Below are 21,656 nucleotides of genomic sequence, written 5' to 3' on the forward strand. Positions count from 1 at the left end.
CTATCGACACCAAATAGTAAGCATGTAGTTTCATTTGAATTTCATGCCATTGGACCTGCTTGGATGTAATGGTGGCAAATTGTGGGTTACTTAATTTAATTCATGGCATATGCTGCTGCCATGTGAAATATGCAACTTCTGATTGGCCTGATTGAAAGTTGGTCCCTGATGTCTGAATCTGAACATGATAGAAAAAAGGCGGGTTAAACAACCAAGTGTTAATCTAACAACTAATGGAAAGGCTATCCAATCCAAAACTGATTTAAAGATGAGGAACCAGAAGAAAGGAGAATGTAGGAAACACCTTCTAGTTGGCCATCAGCAGTTCTCACATGGTCAGTAGATTCACCAGGTCAACTGCTCACAGTCTTTCTCATTGTAATAAGATGTATTGAATTTCTATTTAAACTATAGTTACGCATGCCCACTGAATGCAAATCCATGTTTTGCAACAGGTTCCCTTATTTTGGATGATGTGTAAGTGGCCATTATTTGTCTGAATGCTACATGCTTAGTTTTCTTCAATGTGAACTAAGCTTTGAGAAGGAGTTTGTTAAGCTCCATGTCAAGCAAAGTCAGAGATTTAATCAACCAGGTCTTTATATTTGCATTTTCTTTTTGTCTCTCAAGTATTGTTGGCAGTAATGTTTAATTATATTGTTATCAGCATTATCATTTATTTAGTACTTTCTGTGCACTAGATGCATGCATAATGTATTTTACTGAAATTAAAATAAGGAAGCATAGTTCTGGAACCTTCTAATGATAGAGAAATGCAGGGCTGCTCTCCAGCACAGAACTTACAACATGTACAACAGCTTGTGTGTATTTCTCACATTGAGGAATGCCATTGTCCTGTCACATAGCGGTTTGCAACATCACAGCTAACAAAATGAACCACAATACTTTATGTCCCCACCCTATGCTCATCTGCCACAGAGACCACCATAACTATGGTTAACAGTGTGGCTTGTATTGTCATCCAAACCCAGCTATAGTTGGTTGTTGCTGTGGATAGTGAGCCATCCAACACTCAGGGACTGTTGTAAGGTTTGGAGTGACTTTTGCCCATGGCAAAAAAAATTGACAAGCTGCACTGCTGAGAGCAATCAAAGTAATTCCCTCTTGGCACACCCAAAGTGGTAATTAATTCACTATAGTCTATTTCCACCAACCACGTTCATGAAAACTGAGCCTATGTTTGAATTTTGGGAACAATACAAGCATCTTCCTCTACCTAGAGCATATTATGAAGAATAAGTAAATAACATTTTAAAATGCAGTTTGGTGACTTGCGATTATGATCATCGGCTTCAGGGAATAGTTGATCATATGTTTTTATATCATAGGATTTATATTAATACAAGTGTTTTCAAAATTTTGTCCCATTCTTGCATTCTTTTCTATTTGTACTCCTTTGCATGACATTACACTCCTTCTGTAGCTAATTAGCATGCCCCAGAATCCCCTTTTATCTATTCAGTGCTCTTTTCTGCTTCGTATAATTCACATTGAATTAGCAGAGAGGATAAATGACTCTGCAGTAGGTAATTGTATTTTAAACAATAAGAAACCCAGGAATAAATTAATTTGAAGGCTGCAGATGCTTTTTAGTTACATGATCATTAGCTTTTATATGGAGGCACTGTCATCAATTTGCATGGCAAGCATATGATTTTAATTCTTTTACTATTAGGAGAATCTGATTTTGTTTTGACAGCAGAATCAGCACACAAAGCTATATCACTGATAATGATATTCATTCTCCATTTAAGAAAACAAAAGTAATTCAAGGAGTGAAACAATAGCCCCAACTTAGCTGTACAGTGAAAATCTTCTTAAGTATTACAACAATTCTAGTATGACCTCTAGCATCGCATAATAAAGAGACGAGTGACAAGGTTTTGGTTTTAGAAGAGAAATAACTTCAGTTAATCCTAAGGAATCTGCCTAACAGTTTGAGTGTTCTATCAAAAGAAGCTAGACAATTCTGTCACAATCCTTTTGGATAAGTTCCCCAAGTTCAGGGCCAACAATTAGAGTTTCACCTATCTATGTCTTTTCTCAATACACACTTTAAAATGCTGATGGAGACCTGCCAGAACATCATCCACTAGGGCTTATTAATTAATTAATTATATTTATGTCCTGCCTTTTTCCTTTTAAAGAACTCAAGGAGGTGAACATAGTTCTCCTCCTCTCTTATTCTTATCCTCTCAGCTACAACCCCTATGGCTTTATCCAGGTAAGCTCTGACCTAGCTTGTACTACACAGTGGATTCACTGGGAATTGTTTAACCCATGAAGAGTTGCAGTGCAAGCAAGGTGCCATTTGGATACGGTGTGTCATGCAAACATGACATGGAAATTAAAACTCACACAGAACCCTTCACTAGACCAGCCCTTGTCCCTGTAACCCTCTCTGAGGAAGCTGCCCTATAGCCTGTCCAAGACAGCATTAGCTAGTCTGGCAATATTTAAATTCAAATACACAAGTAACAGCTAATTTAGAAGTAGCTTCCTTTAAGCTTTCCAAGAAGAAATGGAAACAGAGCATGAATGACATACCAGCTTCTCCTCCTCTTGGCGAGGAGCTGTACTTTGAACTGTGCATGCTCCACATGAGTTTTTGTAAGCAGGACACTCCTGTCTTTCTCCAGAGCCTGGATGCAAAAGCAGTCTTGCTCAGCAGCAAAGCTGGGCTCAGAGGAAAAAACCTATTGGATATTTGAACAAGTAACCACAATCAGTTCCAATACAGATTAAGTCAGTAAAGAAAATTCCATCATTTTGTTTAGACTACAGAAGACACATAAAAATAAGCCAAGGATGCACAGGTATAACACTTTTTTCTCCCACATTTTGGAAGGCATTCATTCATAGGGTCACCAGAAGTTGGATATGACTTGATGGCATGTTGGGAATGAGAAAGACAGATGCTTTTGGTGTGCATTCTTAAGGCCTGCTTCTTGGGATAGGGAGGAGGAGGAGGAAGATCTGGGCGGATCTTCAGAATGTGGACCAATCCCAGACACTGAGATGCAAGGAGACACTTATCTCAAGGCCAGATTCCCCAGGTACACAAGCAGCCTCTGAGAATAACCAATATTTAGGGTCTTGGAACAGGGGAGTTTCTCAGAGACAGATGAGGTGGGTATGACTCTCGACTCATCGATGCAACATCAGCAAGGGAAGGCCACCCAATTAGAGGACTGGCATGCAAAGATTAGGGGTGCTGATTTCCAAAAGGCCCCTTCTGAAAGGATGGGGCCCAAACATCCTCAGAAGGAGAGTTCCAAGAAGTAAATATTAGATTTGGTTCAATGAACTGCTCTGTGCACACTCAGAGATTCATTCTGGGTGTTTGTGCTTCCGGTAAACACTTTGATCAATAAATAATGTTTTACAAGAAAGGACTGTGGCTTTAAATGTACAAAGGGAGGAACCTGGCTCATGACCACTGAAATGCAGATGCTCATTATGATGGCCCCCATAACCAAACCCCCAGGATATTCATCCTGTTCTTCTATTATTTATACTCAGACGAACTAACACTGGTGTTTCAAAACTCTATCATCAAACACAGGCATCTGAGATGAACCACTAATAAAATCTCAGTTACATTTACCAGGCATTATTCTGTGATTCTGTGCATAGTTACCTGGGAGTAAGCTCCATTTAACATAGTGGTGCTTACTTCTGATTGTGTAGGTTCAAGATGTAAAGCACAGGGAACTTTACCAAAGATTTTCAGCCAGTTGAAATACAGCTTTTAACTTTTAATCCAATATGGAAATATTCTTGCAAAGAAATGTTGCCTTTTAACTGCTAGCCTGAAGGAAGAATACAAATCAAAGATAAGAAATAGCCAGCTTCTAGTGAATTATTTTTCCTATTCTCTTAATTATTCTACACCAGTAAGTAAAATAGCGAAACAAGCTTTATTGTAGTTTCATTCCCTTCCCAGGGCAAATTAGTTGTCCATGCCCCCTGGTATAGATCATCTTCATCCGTACTTTAGAAAAGAGTCTCAAAGCTGTACTGTCCTTGGTTCCCCACACCACTATACCATCAGTCCTTTCATTTGTGAAAGCTGCTGAAATTGACTGTTGGAAACAATGCAATTTCATTTATAGATGCATTACTTTCCTGTTTTTCTGCAGATAGTAACTTCATCCTTGCAAATGCTCAGGTGGCCAAGGGATTCCCCATAGTTTACTGTTCCGATGGCTTCTGTGAGCTGTCTGGATTTGCACGAACGGAAGTCATGCAGAAGAGCTGCAGCTGTAAATTTTTATATGGTGCTGAAACAAACGAGCAGATGATTCTCCAAATTGAAAAGTCACTGGAAGAGAAGATAGAATTCAAAGGAGAAATAATGTTTTATAAAAAGAACGGTGAGTTAAACCTTTTAACCAGTTTTCAATTAATTACGGACATTCTGTGAGTATAACTTTGAATATTTGGTTCAATACTTATGAAACATCCACCTAAACATTGCTTTTGCCGTTGAAAGTTCAAAACACCACAGAAAAACATGTAAAACAATATTCCAAAGTTGTAAATTACAATGTGAAAGGTGAAAGATTTATATGATCTGAAGAGAAACCAGAGTTTATTGACTGGTCAATGACCAAATAAAGAATTGATTGATTTCAGTGTGAAGTAATGTTAAATTCAGTATAGGTTGCATCATATTATATATTGCCAACAATTCCTTGTACTTGAGCACAGATACCTCTTTATAGAAAGGTGCAATTTGAATTCATCAGGCGAATACATGCATGCAGGCTGAGGTACTGTGTGTTCTATTAGTGGATGACATTTCATTTAGTGTTCACAGCTGAAGTTGGGAATAACCTGCGTTGAAAAGTATTGTATCAGAAGTGGAATGAAGTTATGTGAAAGCTAATCCTTGATCTATGATAACCATTTCATAAACCTCATCATTATTTCATTTTGCTTCCACAGAGTAAACTCATTCTTGTATGTTTATAGAGATATCTTTAAATAAATATTCCAAACATTTCCAGCTTCCAGGCACTTCCTTTCTTAAAAGATCTGACTACAGAATCTACAAACAGGTTTTCCATATTAACAGACTACACGTATATAACTATAGGAATGTTATTTCACCCTTTAAATTATAGTTTCCCCTGAAATTTCAAAAATGAAATTGGAAGTTTCTCTTTGGAATAGGAAGGGAAATGTTGATGGAAGCAAAAAACAAAACAAAACAAAAAAATTGAGGGTGATTTCATCAGTCTATAATATAAGGCATTAATCCAGGTTGTCAGACTAATTTCTGGGATGCTACAATATAGAAATGTGTTGCTGTACCTTTAAGAGAAGATGGGACATGCCTAGTTGGTAGTTAGAAATAAAGGAAGATAAAGGTCTTTCTTTCTTTCTTTCTTTCTTTCTTTCTTTCTTTCTTTCTTTCTTTTACAAGAATTAAAGTGTCATAGAAGGTGAAATAAGTAGCAGCAGCAACAATAAGTAAGGAAAAGAAAAGAATCAACATCTGTGCTGGAAAGAAAATGTTTCAGCTTTTATTAGAATTAAAAGTGCATTTTGGATAAGTCTATCTGAAGATTTGTATTCATGGCGTTCTTTGCAGCTTTATACACATAGCACACATATAAGAACATGTGAAGAGCCATGTTGCATTAGACGAGGGGCCATCTAGTCCAACATTCTGTTTGTGGAGTGACCAAAGAGCTGCCCACAAGAAGATAAGGATGCCAAAGTGCCCTCCTGCCAACTTTTCCTGGCACATAGCATACAGCTTCTGATACTTGAGACAGCATGCAGCCATCAGGTCTACCAGCCACGGAAAGCCTTCTCCATAAATGTGTCCAGTCCCCTTGTAAAGCCACCCAAATGCATAGCCCTCACTGCATCTTGTGGGTGTGAAATCCATTATTTAACTCTGCACTATGTGAAGAAGTACTTCCTTTGATCTGTCCTGAATCTTCCACCAATCAGCTTCATAGGATGATGCTGGGGTCTAGCATTATGAGAGGGGGCAAAATGGCTTCCTATCCAAAAGAAATGCATTTTTTGTACACGTTTATCATGTCTTGCCTCATTTGCCTCATTTCTTAGCCCATAAGCTTACAAAGTGAAATATCTACTGAGTCTCTTCATACCAAAGGGCGGAAAAATAAAGTATTTATAATACTAGGAGAAAAATATTCCATCTTGCTATTACAATGTAGAATGAAAAAGTTTCATTTTATGCCCAGGACATTAATTGACTGTATTGTCTAAATTGTCACATCCTATGGAAGCTTCATGAAAATTTAGCATAATCACACCCCTTGATGTTGTGGTTGTTGTTAGTCTTAAAGTCATGTCCAACCCATCACGACCCCATGGACAACATTCCTCCAGGCTCTCCTGTCCTCCACCATTTCTCAGAGTCCACCCAAGCACACACCCACTGCCTCAGTGACTCCATCTAGCCACTTCATCCTCTGCCGTCCCCTTCTTCTTTTGCCATCAATTGTTCCCAGCATCAGGGACTTCTCCAATGAGTTGTTCCTTCTCATTAGGTGGCCAAAGAATTTGAGTTTCATCTTCAGAGCAGTTGGGGTTGATTTCCTTTAAGATTAAGATTGACTGGTCTGATCTCTTTGCAGTTCAAGGGACTCTCAGGAGTCTGCTCCAGCACCCCAATTCAAAGGCCTCAGTTCTGCAGCACTCAGCCTTTCTTATGATCTAACTTTCACAGCCATACATTGCAACTGGCCATATTCCTGGAATTTGGTTCAAGGAAGCTCATGTATAATGATTAATAATTTGTAAACATTGACTGAAAACACTCGGTAGTACTTTCAAAACTATTATTCCATGTCAGCAAAGAAATGGTACAATATTGATGGGTTAACATTCACTGCCAGGATATAGCACTGTGTTCTTTTCAGTGGGAACAGATTAATTTCAGTAAAGTAGGTAAATGGAAGAAACAAGACCAGGAACACTAAATAGTTAAGCATTTTTCTAAGTGTCCCAGTTTCAGGAAGGGAAGCATTACAGTTCATGGTAAGTAACACTCTGTTTTGTATAGGTAAGGTCTGGGCTGAATTCCAGATAATTCCAAAGTGGCACACTCGTGAAGGGATTGGGTTTTGTCAACCTCGGATCTTGGAGAGCCAGTTTAAGATGGCTTCCCATGTGCTTAAGAATAAAACCACTTGAATTTTCTGAATTTTCTTGAATGGAGCTTTCTTCTTCTCCATTTGGGAGAAACAGGACATGTGGGGTTATCCTGTACAACATCCTAGTTTCATGGATATAACATAATGTGAGGGGTACAGTTGGAGCCTTTAGAAGCCTGCTATGCTACTCACAGGCATGTACTTCACAGAGTGGCATCTCAGCTGCATTTCTTGGACATGCATATGGAAATAGCCAAATGCTCATTTTTAGAGGACTTGTTTTTGGTCTTCCTTGCTTCATTGAAGACACTGTCCTCTGCCTACGCCATACTCTTACTGTTTGAGCTGACTTCTGATCTGGCTAATTGGTTCAGATGTCCATGGGGAGTTGGTTCAGCCATTCAGTGGAGACACCAGGAAGTTCACTAGCCTATTGCCAGATTGCCAGATTGGGTGGCTTTTGGGAATAGTCCTTGGACCTGGTGAAACAGCGTAACAGCTTGGCCTGGGTGGGATGCATTTGCTGGGAGAAGCCAGGAAGTAGTGAAGAGCAACATTCACTACTGCTGGCTTGAGGACAGGCAGGTACAGTCTGAGGGAAATTTGTAGAGGGGGCCTTGCTTAAATCAAATTTGCAGGTTTGTTTACATAGCAGAATCTGTTTGACTCTGTGGAACACAATCCACCAAGTCTGAAATATAATGGAGCAGTGACTGAAAATTATTTATTTATTCAAAACTTTTCTATAGCGTTCCATCACAGACATCTTGGGACGGTTTACAACAGATTTATACACTAAGATAAAAATAGAAATAAGAATAACATAATCACAGCATCCAGTGTTAAAATATAAAACAGGTTAACAGTTAAAATACTTGGGGGGTGGGGCTAGATCTTAGAAAACAGAAACAGGAAAGGAAAGAAAGAGAGGAGGGGAGGGGAGGGGAGCCACCAAGCATGTTAAAGCTGCAAGGCCAGAACTTAGACTAGGAATGGAAAAGCTAGAAAGAGGTGCTTAACCTTTCTGTGACTGTTACATTAGCAATAAAGAAGGGTTTGGGAAAATGAAAGTGCTTCTATCTTTAACTGGAGAAAAGGAGGGGGAAATAAGTGAGACTCAGTCTGCAAACATTTCCTGTGCACAGCATACTTTGGCTGCAAAAGTAGGTTATTTTGATGCTGATTGTAAGCCCAGAAAGAATGAAACAGTAGAAAGACAGCTTTTTTCGAGTGGAACCAAGCAAAAGGGGAAGACGTTGAGAATTCTGCATCATTCAAGTTGTTCGCAGCCAGCTACATTTTTTGAGTTGTCCAAGGCTCCTTAATAAGGGACTGAACAGTGTGTGGGATACAGAATGTACAAGACCAGGAGCAATTGTTGAGATCTTGACCTTAGAGAAAAGCTTGAAGATTTGCAGGGCAGCTGAGTTGCTCAAAGACAAGATGAGACCCCTGAAAGGTCAGACAGTGAAACCTGTTCACATAGTACAGTAGAGAGGGGAAAATGTGATACCGTGGTGCAATGTGAGTATGATTCCAGGTGGAAAGGAGCATGCAAGACAAAAAGCATCTAGTTTATGCAAAAAAATTACCACCATTGTGACAAAATTAACAACAATGCCTTCAAGTCAGTGACTATGAAGGCATTATGTCAGTGGTCATTGAGCCTGGCAGATATGACATCAGGGAATGTAACCTGAAGCCCCAGGTTAAAATGAGGTCTTCTTATATCCACTGTGTGGTTCTTGTTGCAGATCCTTATTATAATAACAGGGCTATGAGGTGGCGTACAAATGCAATAAATAAATACAGCGTCAACCCTCTTGTCATGAGAGTTTGTTTGATCAAGCAGAACAAGTCCCTTGCCATTCAAAATTTGTGTTTGGATGAAAAACCAGCTTCTTTAGAGTGAGTCTTTGTTTAGGGTTTGCCTAGGGTTTTTGAGATCTAGATGGTAACACAAAGTGTCCTTGTCTGAACCCCATTGCTTAGCCTTCACTCTAGCCCCCAAAAGCAAAATTTAACTCTGTTTTGCAGTGAACCAAAAGTATGAGTTTGTCACGTGAGTTTAGAATTGCTTTTTTTTCTTTATCAAACTATTCAGGCTGGGATGAAGGTGAGGCAATAGAAGCCTGAGTAGCTCTCCCCCATGGTAGGGTCATTCGAAAGGCTTCTGTTTTGAACTGGCTGGGAGGAGAGCATCTGAATGCAAGCTAAATAATAGTTTAACATGGAAAAACTAGGCAAGGCTTTCTCTCAGCAGAAGTGGCCTGTTCTTCCTTTCAGCTAGGTGTGTTGCTGATAATGCGGCAAGAGAAACAGCCAAAGCATGATTGGTTACAGAAAAGAAGAGATCCGAACAGGAAAATAGCACCAGCTTGGGAACTGCCTTTTCAAATGGACTGATTCAGGTTCTCTCGTGGTCAGGCCAGAGTTCTGAGAGTCATAGCTCCCTGAATATACAAACAAACTGAACTATTTTTATATGCATTTCTTGCAAGTAGCTTGCTTGTGGCAGGAGTAACATATAAAATCAAGGTAACATGGTAGCTTTCCACTGCTCTTCTTTCCTGGCAAAAAAAACACATGAAATGGGGATAAATAATTATTAATAACTGTTTGTCTCTTGCAGTGAAACTCAGGGCTCTGTAACTTTTTATAAGCAGTACAACATGCTGCAGACATTTTAATGTTTTTATGGGTTATTTTAGCAGAAGCAAATTACCTTGGGGCATAGCACTAAAAAAAAATGAAATAATGTGAGCCTGTTCTGTAAATTTAACCCTGGAATCTGTAGCAAGCTTGACTTCTCTAATTGACAGCCCTGACATACTTTCAGTGCAAGTCTTGCCTACCTTCCAAATAGTGATTTCAGGCACATATCTGAATTCTTAATACAAAGCATTTAAAAAGTTGAATAATAAGCACCTGGCCGGGCTAGGCAGATGCTGCCAGGAAATACAGTAAGCTTATATTTGGATGTAGAGTTGGCTTAGATTAGATTTCAAACACATAGCTGAATTTATTGCTTTAGATTGTTAATCTGGCAAGACCAAAACTCTAAAATCTGCATTCATGCTATAATCTTGATGATATCTTTGCAAGTTGCCCTACAGAAATGAGGACCTGCTTTCTTTAAAAGGGCTCCATTTGTGAAAGTCTATCTGTTGGGTGTTTCGGCAGCCTTCTTTCCATAAGCAACACACCATTCAGCAGGGTCTCCAAAGTCTCTGCAGCTTTTTGGGGGGCAGGCGGGGAGGCTTCCATGGAAAGGAAGGAATAGGAAAGCCAATTTCCACCAGCATAGATGATCCAGCATAAATCTGGATCCAGTCTGCTATCAGTATGTTCCAGATGATAGGTTTTTGTCTAAATTCAATCTGTCTTTTTAAATTATATCCAATTATGTCCAATTATACCTTGAATTAATGTTGAAGATAGCAGCTATGATTTTTTTATTCTTTTTAGGCTGACCCTCTATGTGACGAGACTTTTATCAAACAATTTCACTGTTTGCTTCATGTAATTCTATGCCTGCCAAGCCACCCCATAGCTGAAGCTGTCTGTGCTGAATATAAATGAAAAAAGAATAAAATACACCTTTTTATCAAATGACTTTTTAAAATATTAAAACCACATTTATAATTATGTCTTTATAACCAGGTAGCTAAAACCAGTCCATTCTGCTCGACCTGCTGAAAAACAGCTGGCAAGGTACCCTCCCTGCACCATTCCCATGTGTTATTTGGAGCTGGTAAATGCTCCAGTGAAGAGGCCAACCTTAATCTGGCACTGGAAAGATAGAGAAGTTGGTGCCAGGAAGACTTTGGTAGGGAGAACATTGTATAATTTGGGGGTTACCACAGAGAAGGCCCTCTTCCTTTTTGTCACCTTCCAAGCCTCCCTTGGAGGTGACTTTTGAAGGAAAGGCTCAGATTTTGGGCACAGTGTCCAGGTACATTGTGGTTGGAAAATGTGTTTCCTCAGGTATTGTGTTCTCAAGGTGTGTAAGGCTTTATAGGTTACAACCAGCACCTTGAACTGGGCTCAGAAGCATATAGGCAGACAATGGAAACATGTTTGAATGGGTGTTATATACATCTTAGTTTGGCTGCTGCTGCATTTAGCACAAGCTGCAGCCTCCAATCTGTTTCATGGGCAGCCCTACATAAAATGCATTGCAGTAATCTAGTTTAGAGACTATCAGAGTGTAAGTTACTGAAGCATCCAGCAGAGATGTGGTTGTATGAACCTGTCCAAGCACCTTGTCAACATCCTCAAGCTGAACCAACTAAAACTCATCCAATAAAACTGAACCAGGCTGTGCGCTCAGTACCTCACTTGATTCACATGTTAAAATGCTGGAAGTATACATCCCTGTAGATTAAATCCATTTTATCCTGGAAGTGCCTAACAAATATATTACAGCAGGCCTCAGGTGAGTCTAAGATGTCCATGTGTAATGTGTCCCAGACAAGCTTAAACAGTTCTGCGGGGCAGCAAAATAGAAGACTGCACAGACAAAGTGAAATGTTACTTCTTAGCTACATTCCCAAAATATACCTGACTACTGGCACTTACCAGGGCTCAATTGCACCCATTAGGAATTTTCCTCCCCCTGCGCTCTGTCCATCTCCTTTACTGTTTCATCATTAGTTCTGAGGGCACTCAGGAGCAATTATGAAAATTGTCCGGGCATCTTTGTTTTCCAGAGATCAGATTCAGAACCACCACCTATTTCAGCCAGATAATCCCTCTACCTGGATCCATGAGCCTCTAGGAGCAGAACGTCATAATCCATTCCCACCATCACTGAGGGGAAAGTTGCTGTAAATCTGTATCTCCACAGGGTGTGTTCCAACCATGACAAATGGACCATTGCAAAGCCTCCCACCTTCAGATCACTATCCCCATTCCTGACAAAAAGCCAAATCCAGAGTGTGCTGTACTACATGTGTCAGACCGATGACATGTTTAGACAGCCCCATGGCTGTCATGGAGTCCATGAAATACTGAGCTGAGCCAGATAAGGTGCTATAAACATGGATAGTAATGTCCCTCAACATCAACAGTCAGGACCTCAGCACCACAACCAACATTTTTCTGCATTTAGGTAAACTCTGGGGTCTTAGAGTCCAGTAGGTATTTTAAATATGTGAAGTGTTCATATTGAGAGTGTTTAATGTAAAGTCATCTGTTACAAGCAATGCACCTCTATGCAGTCAGAAATATTGGTGTATGCATATGTTGAGACCATTGACTTCAAACCCGATGGAGAATCAATGAGCAAATTTGGAGATAGTGGGGAAATGGAGTTTGTCTGTTGTAAGAGTAACTATTTGTAATTGTGTATTTTCCTTTTAATAATGTCTATAATACAAATACAATGCTTCCAGAAATCAGGAATCTGGTCCATTTTCCTTGTTACTTTAACTTAGGATGGGATGTCAAAAGAAGCATGCATTTATTTACTTTCCAGAGAATGTACAAATTTATGGAGAATAGCAATATGAATGATGTTTAGTCCAACTGGTTACAATGCTGCAAGCAAAACCTGTGGTGTTATCCCATTTGCCAGCATTTATCGTGTCTTTTCCATGAGAGTGTCTAAGCTATAATATCACCTGATAGAAAGTATTAGAACTGTCAAAAATGTGAAGAAGCAAGCTGTGTTGAAGAACAGTAAAAATGGCTTCAACTAAAGGAAGTCGTGTCTTGTTAAGTTATTTGAGCTTCTTAAGAATGTCAAAGCCCATGAAAGTGGGGGTAATAGAATGTATTGCAGACTTCATTTGTAGGAGTGCTCCACATATAGTGCCAGGAGCCAAGAAAATTTGTGCTGGGAGCCAAGAAAATTTAGCCAGCTCAGAATAAAAAAACAGATGCTACAGATGCTGGTCTGGTCCAACTTTTAATTCATATGCACCTCAGTTCTTTGTCTGAAATACAAAGAAAGGATTTATTATAACTTCTTATGCAATTGTATTTTCATTATGAGTAGTTTTCCACAGAAAGTTACCCTGAAACAATTAGCCCTTCACTTGCTTCTGCCCAAGTCATTTGGAAATTTTCTGATTTTTATTCCTTCTCTTCTTCTCTTTTACATAATTGGACTCAAGCAATTTTACAGTTAAGTGATAGACTGAAAGTGGACTGATGAGATGGGAAATGCTTCAGAAGAAATCATGAACGGAAATGATAAATTGGATTCATATTGATGACTCAAAAAGCTTCATGGGAGTTTGCAAATGCTCGTGGAGCTACTCAAAAAGCACAGCTATTGTTCCTCTTTGTAAAGTCAAAAATGGAAAGGGGAAGGGTAGCAGGTGGTGAATAGCTACCTCAGCATAGGCAGCATTACCTGCTGGGGTTCATGGGACTTGACTACAAAGAGCTCAGGAAGACAAAATATGTTGCCTTGCCTCCTAGAGAGAGCTGGGGCTCTCGAAAGCTTGCCCACAATTTTGCATGCACTTGCTTGCTCCAAATAAGGAGATATGTGATTTTTTTCTTCCTGGTGGCCAGTCCTGTTTTATGAAAACCAGCATTCTGCTTTTGCGGTTTTGACTTGATGCACAAATGGTAAATTTAAGCAGGTGTTCACAGTCCATATGCCTCTGTAGAAGACTTTAGCTTCTCTTAGAACTAAGTGACTTGTTTCCCTAGCATAGTTTACAATATATATCTACTCCATGAAACAGGGATACTCCAGGATGTACACAAATCCCAGTTTGTTAGCACCAAACCAGGCCATGCTGGTTCCTAAATTTCACCATTGAAAGTGCTTGATTGATATCTCATTTTCCCCATGTTATGATTGTGTTTTCTAAGAGTATCCTCATATCATTCTCCTACCTACAGTCATTGAACTGGGAGGGACAGCGTTTGATGTAGATCAGTGAGAAACAGATGAAGCATATAAGAACCTGAACAGCACAGTGTATCTATGTGTCTACCATCAACAGATTTTTTTGTATAAACCCTTTCAAAGTCCTAGAAGTGAATTAAAATGTACTGAATCTCTGATCTCTCACACATAAGAACCAGAGCCTCCTTCAGTCCTGCAAACATCAGGCATAGAGTGGTGAGATTCAGAGTGACCACCTCTTTCTACATGTTAGTTCTTTATGTGGAGGGTTCATGTGGAATACGCTTTTGTTGTTGCAAGTGATACTGAACCAGTAAAAACAATGCAACAACAAGATAGCAACTAGCAGAGTATAAATGTCTTTGGATGAGTCACCTCTGGTTGTCAGTATGGTCCCGACATTTCATCTGCCAAATAACACTCCTGCAGTATTGAATTTCTCATCATACTGTAAAATTCCATTATAACCTTAATATAGCAAAGATGCCTATTTTATTCAGCTTAAAGCTCCTTCTGTGCAAAATTTCATTGTTACAATTCTAGAATGTTATCAGACATAGTGGTGGTGAAGATTGGTTCTCACAGTGATCCTTTCTGAACCATGCGACAAGTATCTTCTTCAGGCTTCCCATAATGAAAAAGGGAGAGCTCACACCTCTCACTGCTTTTGATTTTTCTGTGCATTTCAGACAAATTGGATGCATTGATGTTTCTTGCTTTGTGCCAGGTGTTCCTCACACATTGGCACAGAGGGCAGTTGAATAAGAGAGCAGGTGACGGTATCTGCTGATGCTTCTTTTCACAGTTGCTGTCATCACCCATCTCCATCCTGTGGTGTTTATTTGGCTTGGAGGACAAGGCAAGAGGGTAGAAAGGAGGCGAGCAGCACCCAACACTGCTGCCTGTGCTCTTGCTCTCACTCTGCGTGTGTGTGTGTGTGTCTGTCTGTCTGTCTGTCCCTTCTCTTACTTCCAGGTTCAGTGCCCACTGTGACAGCTACAAAGAACAGGACAGTGCCTTATACCAAGGCTATTTTGATATTTCTTGGCTGGCAGTGGCCCTCTGGAGTTTCAGACAGTATTTTCCCAGCCATGCTTGGAGATTTCGAGGACCGAATTGGGGAACTTTTGCTTACTGTACCCCACTCCACTGGATCATGGTAGGGGAGGTGAAGCAGCAGCAGGGGCTGTAGTCAACCAGTACATGAACACAGCAGATGCACACACAAGGAAATTGGCGTTCTTTCACGTCCCTTGTTGTGGATTATGTGCCCGTTGAATTCCGGTGCAATCATATTAACTTTAGAGAGTACTAAAGCTACAGTCTGTCTCATCTTAGTCTTCTGATATCCTCAGCCCTAAGGATGTTTGAATGTATTTTGAAACTTAAGTTCTTATTCTCTCAGAGTAAGTGTGCTAGGGAGCTGGGAGGGGACACATCCTCTTTCACTGAGAGTAGCTGGAGGCATTAAAGAATAGATAAATATACATTTTTGAAGGAGACCAGAATTGTTGACAGTTACAGTGCCCTTTGTGTGTACTAGCTGAGGCAAGAAAGAAAATCCTTTATGGTAAAAGCTTTCTAAAAGGGGAAAGATCCTTTTCTGTTTGCAGTGTCATCGCATAATGGTACATAACCATAGAATTTCTCACATGCATTTATTCAACAGATTCATTGTATTATGCTTTAGAATGTAAAAAAATAAGAATTAAAAGCAATGGTAGTATGAAGGTTTCTGACTTCCCCCCTGCCCTGAGTAGAAAATATGAAATGTGATTCATGCTCTTCACCAAGTAGCTTATGCAGAAAAGATTAAAGGGACCCTCATCTAACAATAGGAACTATGGTCACTATAATTGTATTATACTGCAGATTTCATAGTAAGTCTTCCTATTCAAGGAACCCTGGCAGTGGCAGGACTATAAAGGGGTCTAGAAATGTGTCCAACAGTGCTCAGCAGCCTCAGGGCTCTTTGGAAAAGCCACAGGGGCTGGCATTTAAACAATACAAGTTTGAATAATAACTATGCCCCATTGGCTGGAACTGATGTGATGATTAAAAAGACACTGGAATAGAACAAGTCTAAGCATAAGCCCTTTTGGACAAATGGCCCTAAATAAAGTGTCCTTTTGCACTTGCTGACATTTTAATTATGAAAATTAATAACTGGCAGATCCAATTATTCTTTGTTATTCATATTCCCATACTTATTGCTTGACAAGTGGATATGTTAGCCATGTTTCAAGGCTCATTCTTGTTGTGGGTAATGCATTAAAATTATACCTTGGGTTTATTTTGCATGAAACATTTGGAAGACCAGAACAAATAGCCAAGGTTTTGGAAACAGCTTGATGTTTAGATGCACTGCAGCCAGATGCTGAGAGAACATTGGAGGCAGCAGACACAGGGAGAAGGAAGGGCGGAAACTCCATTCATTTCCATCTGTCCTTTTATATGAAGAGTAAAATTCCAGACATTCAGGTGTACCTGGATCTTATTCTTAACACAACATCTGAGGGAAGAGTTTAATTTAGTGCTTATTTCACTGCTTAGAGATGTCCTTGTGGATTGTTATCAGAGCATGAATAAACAGGGTATGACTACCTCTATCCAGGAGGCAATCCAGCCTCATACTAGTATAATATGGACCCCTGCTTTGCTCCAAAGAGGTCAAGTAGGAATCCAAAGTAAAAGTGGATTTAACAGTGCAACACCTAAGCCATAAGCTTCATAAAGACTTCATAAAGTGGAAATATAATGCTATCCAGAACGGTGGAAACTCCTTACCAACAGCACTTTCATTTTGCTTGGATGGAGTTTCAGTTTATTAGCCCACTAATTTTTCCATCAATTATCAACCTGTTCAGGACATGTTTGACAGGACTCCTGCTAAACCTTTCTCTTGACACTTTCACTGCTCACAGTGCTGAATCAGGAGATCCGTAAGTCCAAGAAAATGTGGCAAATGAAAGAGCTCTTCATTGGGAAATGGGAAAACAGGATATTAAAAACTTTCATTTTAGAGTTGTGCACAGAACCCAAAATTTGATCAAAACTCAGCAACAACTCTTTTCCTGGTCATAATTGGGTTATATATGCAGGTAAAGCAACAACTTAGGAGGAGGTTATGCCAGCCAACTATCAGAAAAATAGGTATGGGGGGGGGGGTTATTCCACAAACCTTTATAGATCTGATTTTTGTAAAGAAAAAATGTGCAAACATTTCAAATTGTAGCAGAACTGAATAAAAATGGCAGACTAGTTGCCATTCTTAGGGAATTATGCCTGTCATATCCAAAATGGGCATGGTAGTTACAGGGGCGTTGTGCAAGAACGCTTGACATTTTAAGGGTATCCCGCTGTAGCTTTTTTCAGCAGTTTGCATAAAAATAGTGCATATCACAGAGGTGTCTCCAGGGAGAAACTTGACAAATTTCAGAAATATACATGCACTGGCTGGGAAGTCATTATATTTGAAGTCCAGTTTGGTTTCCCACATTCATAAATTTCCCTCACACATAATCAATGTGTGAGGGAAAATTAGAATGTGTGAGGGAAACAAAATTAGAAGAAGCTGTTTGGAAAGGAACAGAATGTGTGTATCTCTGAAGCCCAGGTTCATTCCTGCTTGCTCCAGAGGGAAGTGCAGGTCACCCACGAAAGCACCAGAAATTGTCCAAGGGCTGGGATGCAACTGCTGATCATTTCTTTTCCCTGCTTTTGCGCAGCTTTCCCATCATTCTGAAAGGTCAGAATGTCTCTCCTTAAATGTAGCTACAAGGAAGTGAGAACCTTAAGTTAAAATATTCTGGGCTATATATATATATATTTGGAGGCCCACCCTGTATGCCATATATGTGTGTGTGTGTGTGTGTGTGTGTGTGTGTATTTGGAGGCCCACTCTGTATGCCTTCTGTTTCACCCACTGAAGGATTGTCCAAAAGTGAATTTGTCCCTGGGGCTTCCAAGTTCTCCCACCTTTTCTAGGTTCAAGACATTAACCTAAAAATGCTCAAAGGTGCTCTTAGCAGATTTAATGGTAGGTTCCTTTTGGTATTTGTTTCCAAGGTTCACCTGAACTGAATTTTGCTTTGAACTTATTCATGTACAAATGAAGTTCATCTCAATAAACACTTGTTAATGCAGATTTTTCTTCCTGAAACTGTTTTTCCCCTCCTTCCTGAAATGTCTGTATGGCAAGTTATTGTTTATGTTCATCACATTAAATTATATCTAATACTGTGACTATATAAAAAGTCTGTGTATTAAAAGCTCCATAATAAATCAGCAAAAATTAGTGACTTCACACAAATGTAGCTGCATGCATTTTGAAGTAGCAAGAATAAACTATCCCACCGTGCTGCCATAGTGCAATTAACACACAGCTCAAAAGACATTTATCACAGTAATTTCCATAGACAGAAGGGTATCAGATATTCTCCTGTGTAGAATTCAAGCAGTTAATGAGTTTCAACTTGCCTTACTTAACATCTAAGATTTGAGGAGCTATGCTCCAGCTTCTATTTTAAGGCTGAGTATGATTAGTGCTAATTTGTTTGAAACGGTGGAGTGATACACTAGACACAAGGTCTGCAGCCTGGGCCACAGGAAGCAGGAGGCCAGTTAATCTGAAGTAATGACATTTCATTGCAAACAAAGAAGCTTCAGGTGTCAAAGTTAAAATTGTGGGGGGCATTCCTTTAAAAGAGGGAGCAGGGCAAAGCTCCAAAGAAGATATGAGATGAAGAAAGTCAAAAACTTCATTAGACTATTAATGATCCCAGTAGATGTGTCTAGCGTTTGAAGTGATGCTTTGCTTTCAGAAAACACAGAATTACGGAGCTTCTACTGCAGATGCAAAGAGATTTACAAAAGCTGAACATCTGTGATTTCCTGACTATTGACCCTTTAAGTCTTTAAAAAACATGAATACATTCATTGTGGCTTTAATGTTCTTGATATGTTTCTGAAAAGAAAAGAAAAGAAAAGAAAAGAAAAGAAAAGAAAAGAAAAGAAAAGAAAAAAGAGAAAAGCAGCTCAAATTAAATTTATTATTTTTCTTACAGGGTCTTCATTTTGGTGCCTATTGGACATTGTCCCTATTAAAAATGAGAAGGGTGATGTTGTTCTCTTTCTGGCCTCTTTCAAAGATATCACAGATACAAAAGTGAAGATTTCTTCTGATGATAAAAAAGAAGGTTTGTATCATTTTTTTTAATAGACTGCACTTGAAATTTTGGGTAGTTGTGATAATAGATGGGTGGGAAATGTACATTGTTGGAGAAATGGTTAGGCGGTGAATGTATGTAAAGTGTCCCATGAATCTAGATCATTCGTAACATTATATAAAGATCTTGGACCTAGCAAATTAGAGCTTTATTGCTGGAAATGCAAGTCACTGCATCCCCAAACCAGGCCCTATATTCTAGCTGTCTGGTTCCTCTGTGGCCAGTGGTAATTCAGTACTAAATAAATCAAAGAAGTTCGGAAGTTCTGGCAGGAATTTACTACTGCTACTTAAAATAAGCAATGTAGAATTCCTTGCTACAGTGTAGTGACTGTTTTTCTTCCTGATCACAAATAGTTGCATAGGAAGTCCTTCACAGAAGCAGCATCACTTACACTGGGTATGTTCACATATAGCACAAAAACAAGCTGTATGGTAACCATGTGGTACAGTACCTTACCTTGTGTCCTGGGTTCAGACACAATTGCATGGTTTCCATGCTTCTCCATCTTCTCTCCAACTGGCAGCCAATAGGCCATCAGCCCCCAAGGCTCAGAATCAATCCCAGAGTGCACTGCTCCCGCCTCTGTTGCCTACTTTTCCCTCATTGGTCCACATTCTCTCCAGGGCATGGCCACAGCTGACTCCCTTTTTGTTTGTTTTCCCCCCCCCTGCTGTGGAAGGGAAGGTGGGAGACACAGCTGGACACAAGGGTTCTCCAGGGAAATAGCCCTGAGGGAGGATGCCACATTCACATAAGGAGATCACTGGCAGGCTGAGTGGCACAAACACTCTGCCAAAGTGCCACTCTGGTGAAGTGCAGCGACCAGACTGGAACACCGAGCACGGCTGTCCCCATGGTCACTGATGCTCGAGGTGGCACGATGGTACGCTGCCCTGCTGCCACTGAGATGCCAACCCTCAGAACAAGCTCTTGCTCTTCCATGCAGTTTCAATTAAAAAATGTTCCATGCTGCCCCATGGATGCTGGGCTCAGGTATAACGACAAGCCGTGCCCTCATGGTTTCTACCGCGGCTTGTCATGAGACGTGAATCTGCCCACTCTTTTCTTCAAAGGAAGATGGGATCAACGTGAGGGGCCTCATCGTTGTGAATGATGACTGGGTAGTGTGTGATGGCTCCTTTTCTAATTGGGACAGACTCTGTTTAACCTGTGGTCCAGCCACCATTGTTACAACCACACTAACTATTTGCTAACAAACAAGCAGGTTGAAATAAAGAACAGTGGTACAATAAGAAACAGGCAAAACCATTACTGAAGTTGATGGGAAATATCATCGAAGAAGTTTCAGCATAAGATCTCTCTCCCAACTCTTGTCTACGTAATTTCTGCTAAAAACCAGCAGACTAACTAAACTGATGAACCTCAGACTGGAGGCTGTTTTTAATAATATACAATTTCATCTTGCAAAGATGATAATATTAATAGTACTAGACCAGTACTAGTACTGGATTTTACAGGCTGATACAGTTGGTTCTAACTTTTCTGCAAATTTGCATGTGAAAATTCCAGTTCAAGGATTGGGGAACTTCTGTCTACAGGCCAATTTCAATTTCTGAGAAGTTCTTGGGAAGCACATTTCAGTAGCAAGTGCTGCAAAAGAAGATGGGATCAAATACAACATATTCATACCGAAATTACTGCCAACAACTAAGTTTTAAGAGAGAGAGATCATCCTTTTAGTGTGGTGGGAAAAGTATACAAGTTAGAAAACTATAACATTATGATGAACATGGAAAAGTGGGCATGTTCCGGATGAGGTGGGGTGTAGTAGGGCAACCTGAGAAATCTTGGAGGAGCAAATTAGCACTGCAGGAGAGCCAGGTTTGGTGTGCAGTGCTGAAGTTTCCCATCCCTGTCTGGATCCTTTCTTCCTATCACTGACTTAAAAGTAGGTGCAAATGTACCCCTACAAGATGCAGCCAGATGGCACTGGGTTTTATGGTTATGTTCATCTGTTGTTAGCTTGGGAAGCAGGGGTGCTTTGGTATTTTCTGAAAACATGGACGTGAGCTATTTATGTCAGAGGCTCTCAGAATATCCTGCAGCTGAATACTAAAAGATATTTGTAAGTGAACTGGTGCCACTATTAATTAATAGTGACAATTAATGAGTGTATGCATAATAATACCAAAATAATCCTATACCAGATTATTCAGCTATAAATCAACTATGCTGATCAGCCATGCTCCCAGATAAGCATTTAATGCAGGGATAGTTTTGACTGAATTCTATTTCAGAGAACCACAGAAGTATCACATTTCGCAGGTAGCATCATTAAGAGTAAGCAGGCATGAAAAATCACTCCCCCCATTGCATTGTTACTAATTTATACTAGGTAGTATTTCTGCTCATAAGTACGCATGAGCAACATTC

General features: G+C 39.9%; 1 protein-coding gene across 1 annotated transcript in view; it reads left to right on the forward strand.

Moving 5' to 3' along the window:
* KCNH8 (potassium voltage-gated channel subfamily H member 8) overlaps positions 1–21,656 on the forward strand; it is a 191,847-nt gene that overhangs the window by 67,910 nt on the left and 102,281 nt on the right. Inside the window, exons 2-3 of the mRNA XM_044449406.1 lie at positions 4,164–4,397; positions 19,098–19,229. Coding sequence (XP_044305341.1) covers positions 4,164–4,397; positions 19,098–19,229 — 366 coding nt within the window. The remainder of the gene's footprint in view (positions 1–4,163; positions 4,398–19,097; positions 19,230–21,656) is intronic.

The sequence above is a fragment of the Varanus komodoensis genome, unplaced genomic scaffold (genome assembly GCF_004798865.1).
Source record: "Varanus komodoensis strain SLA01 unplaced genomic scaffold, ASM479886v1 scaffold58, whole genome shotgun sequence".
Lineage (NCBI taxonomy): Eukaryota > Metazoa > Chordata > Lepidosauria > Squamata > Varanidae > Varanus > Varanus komodoensis.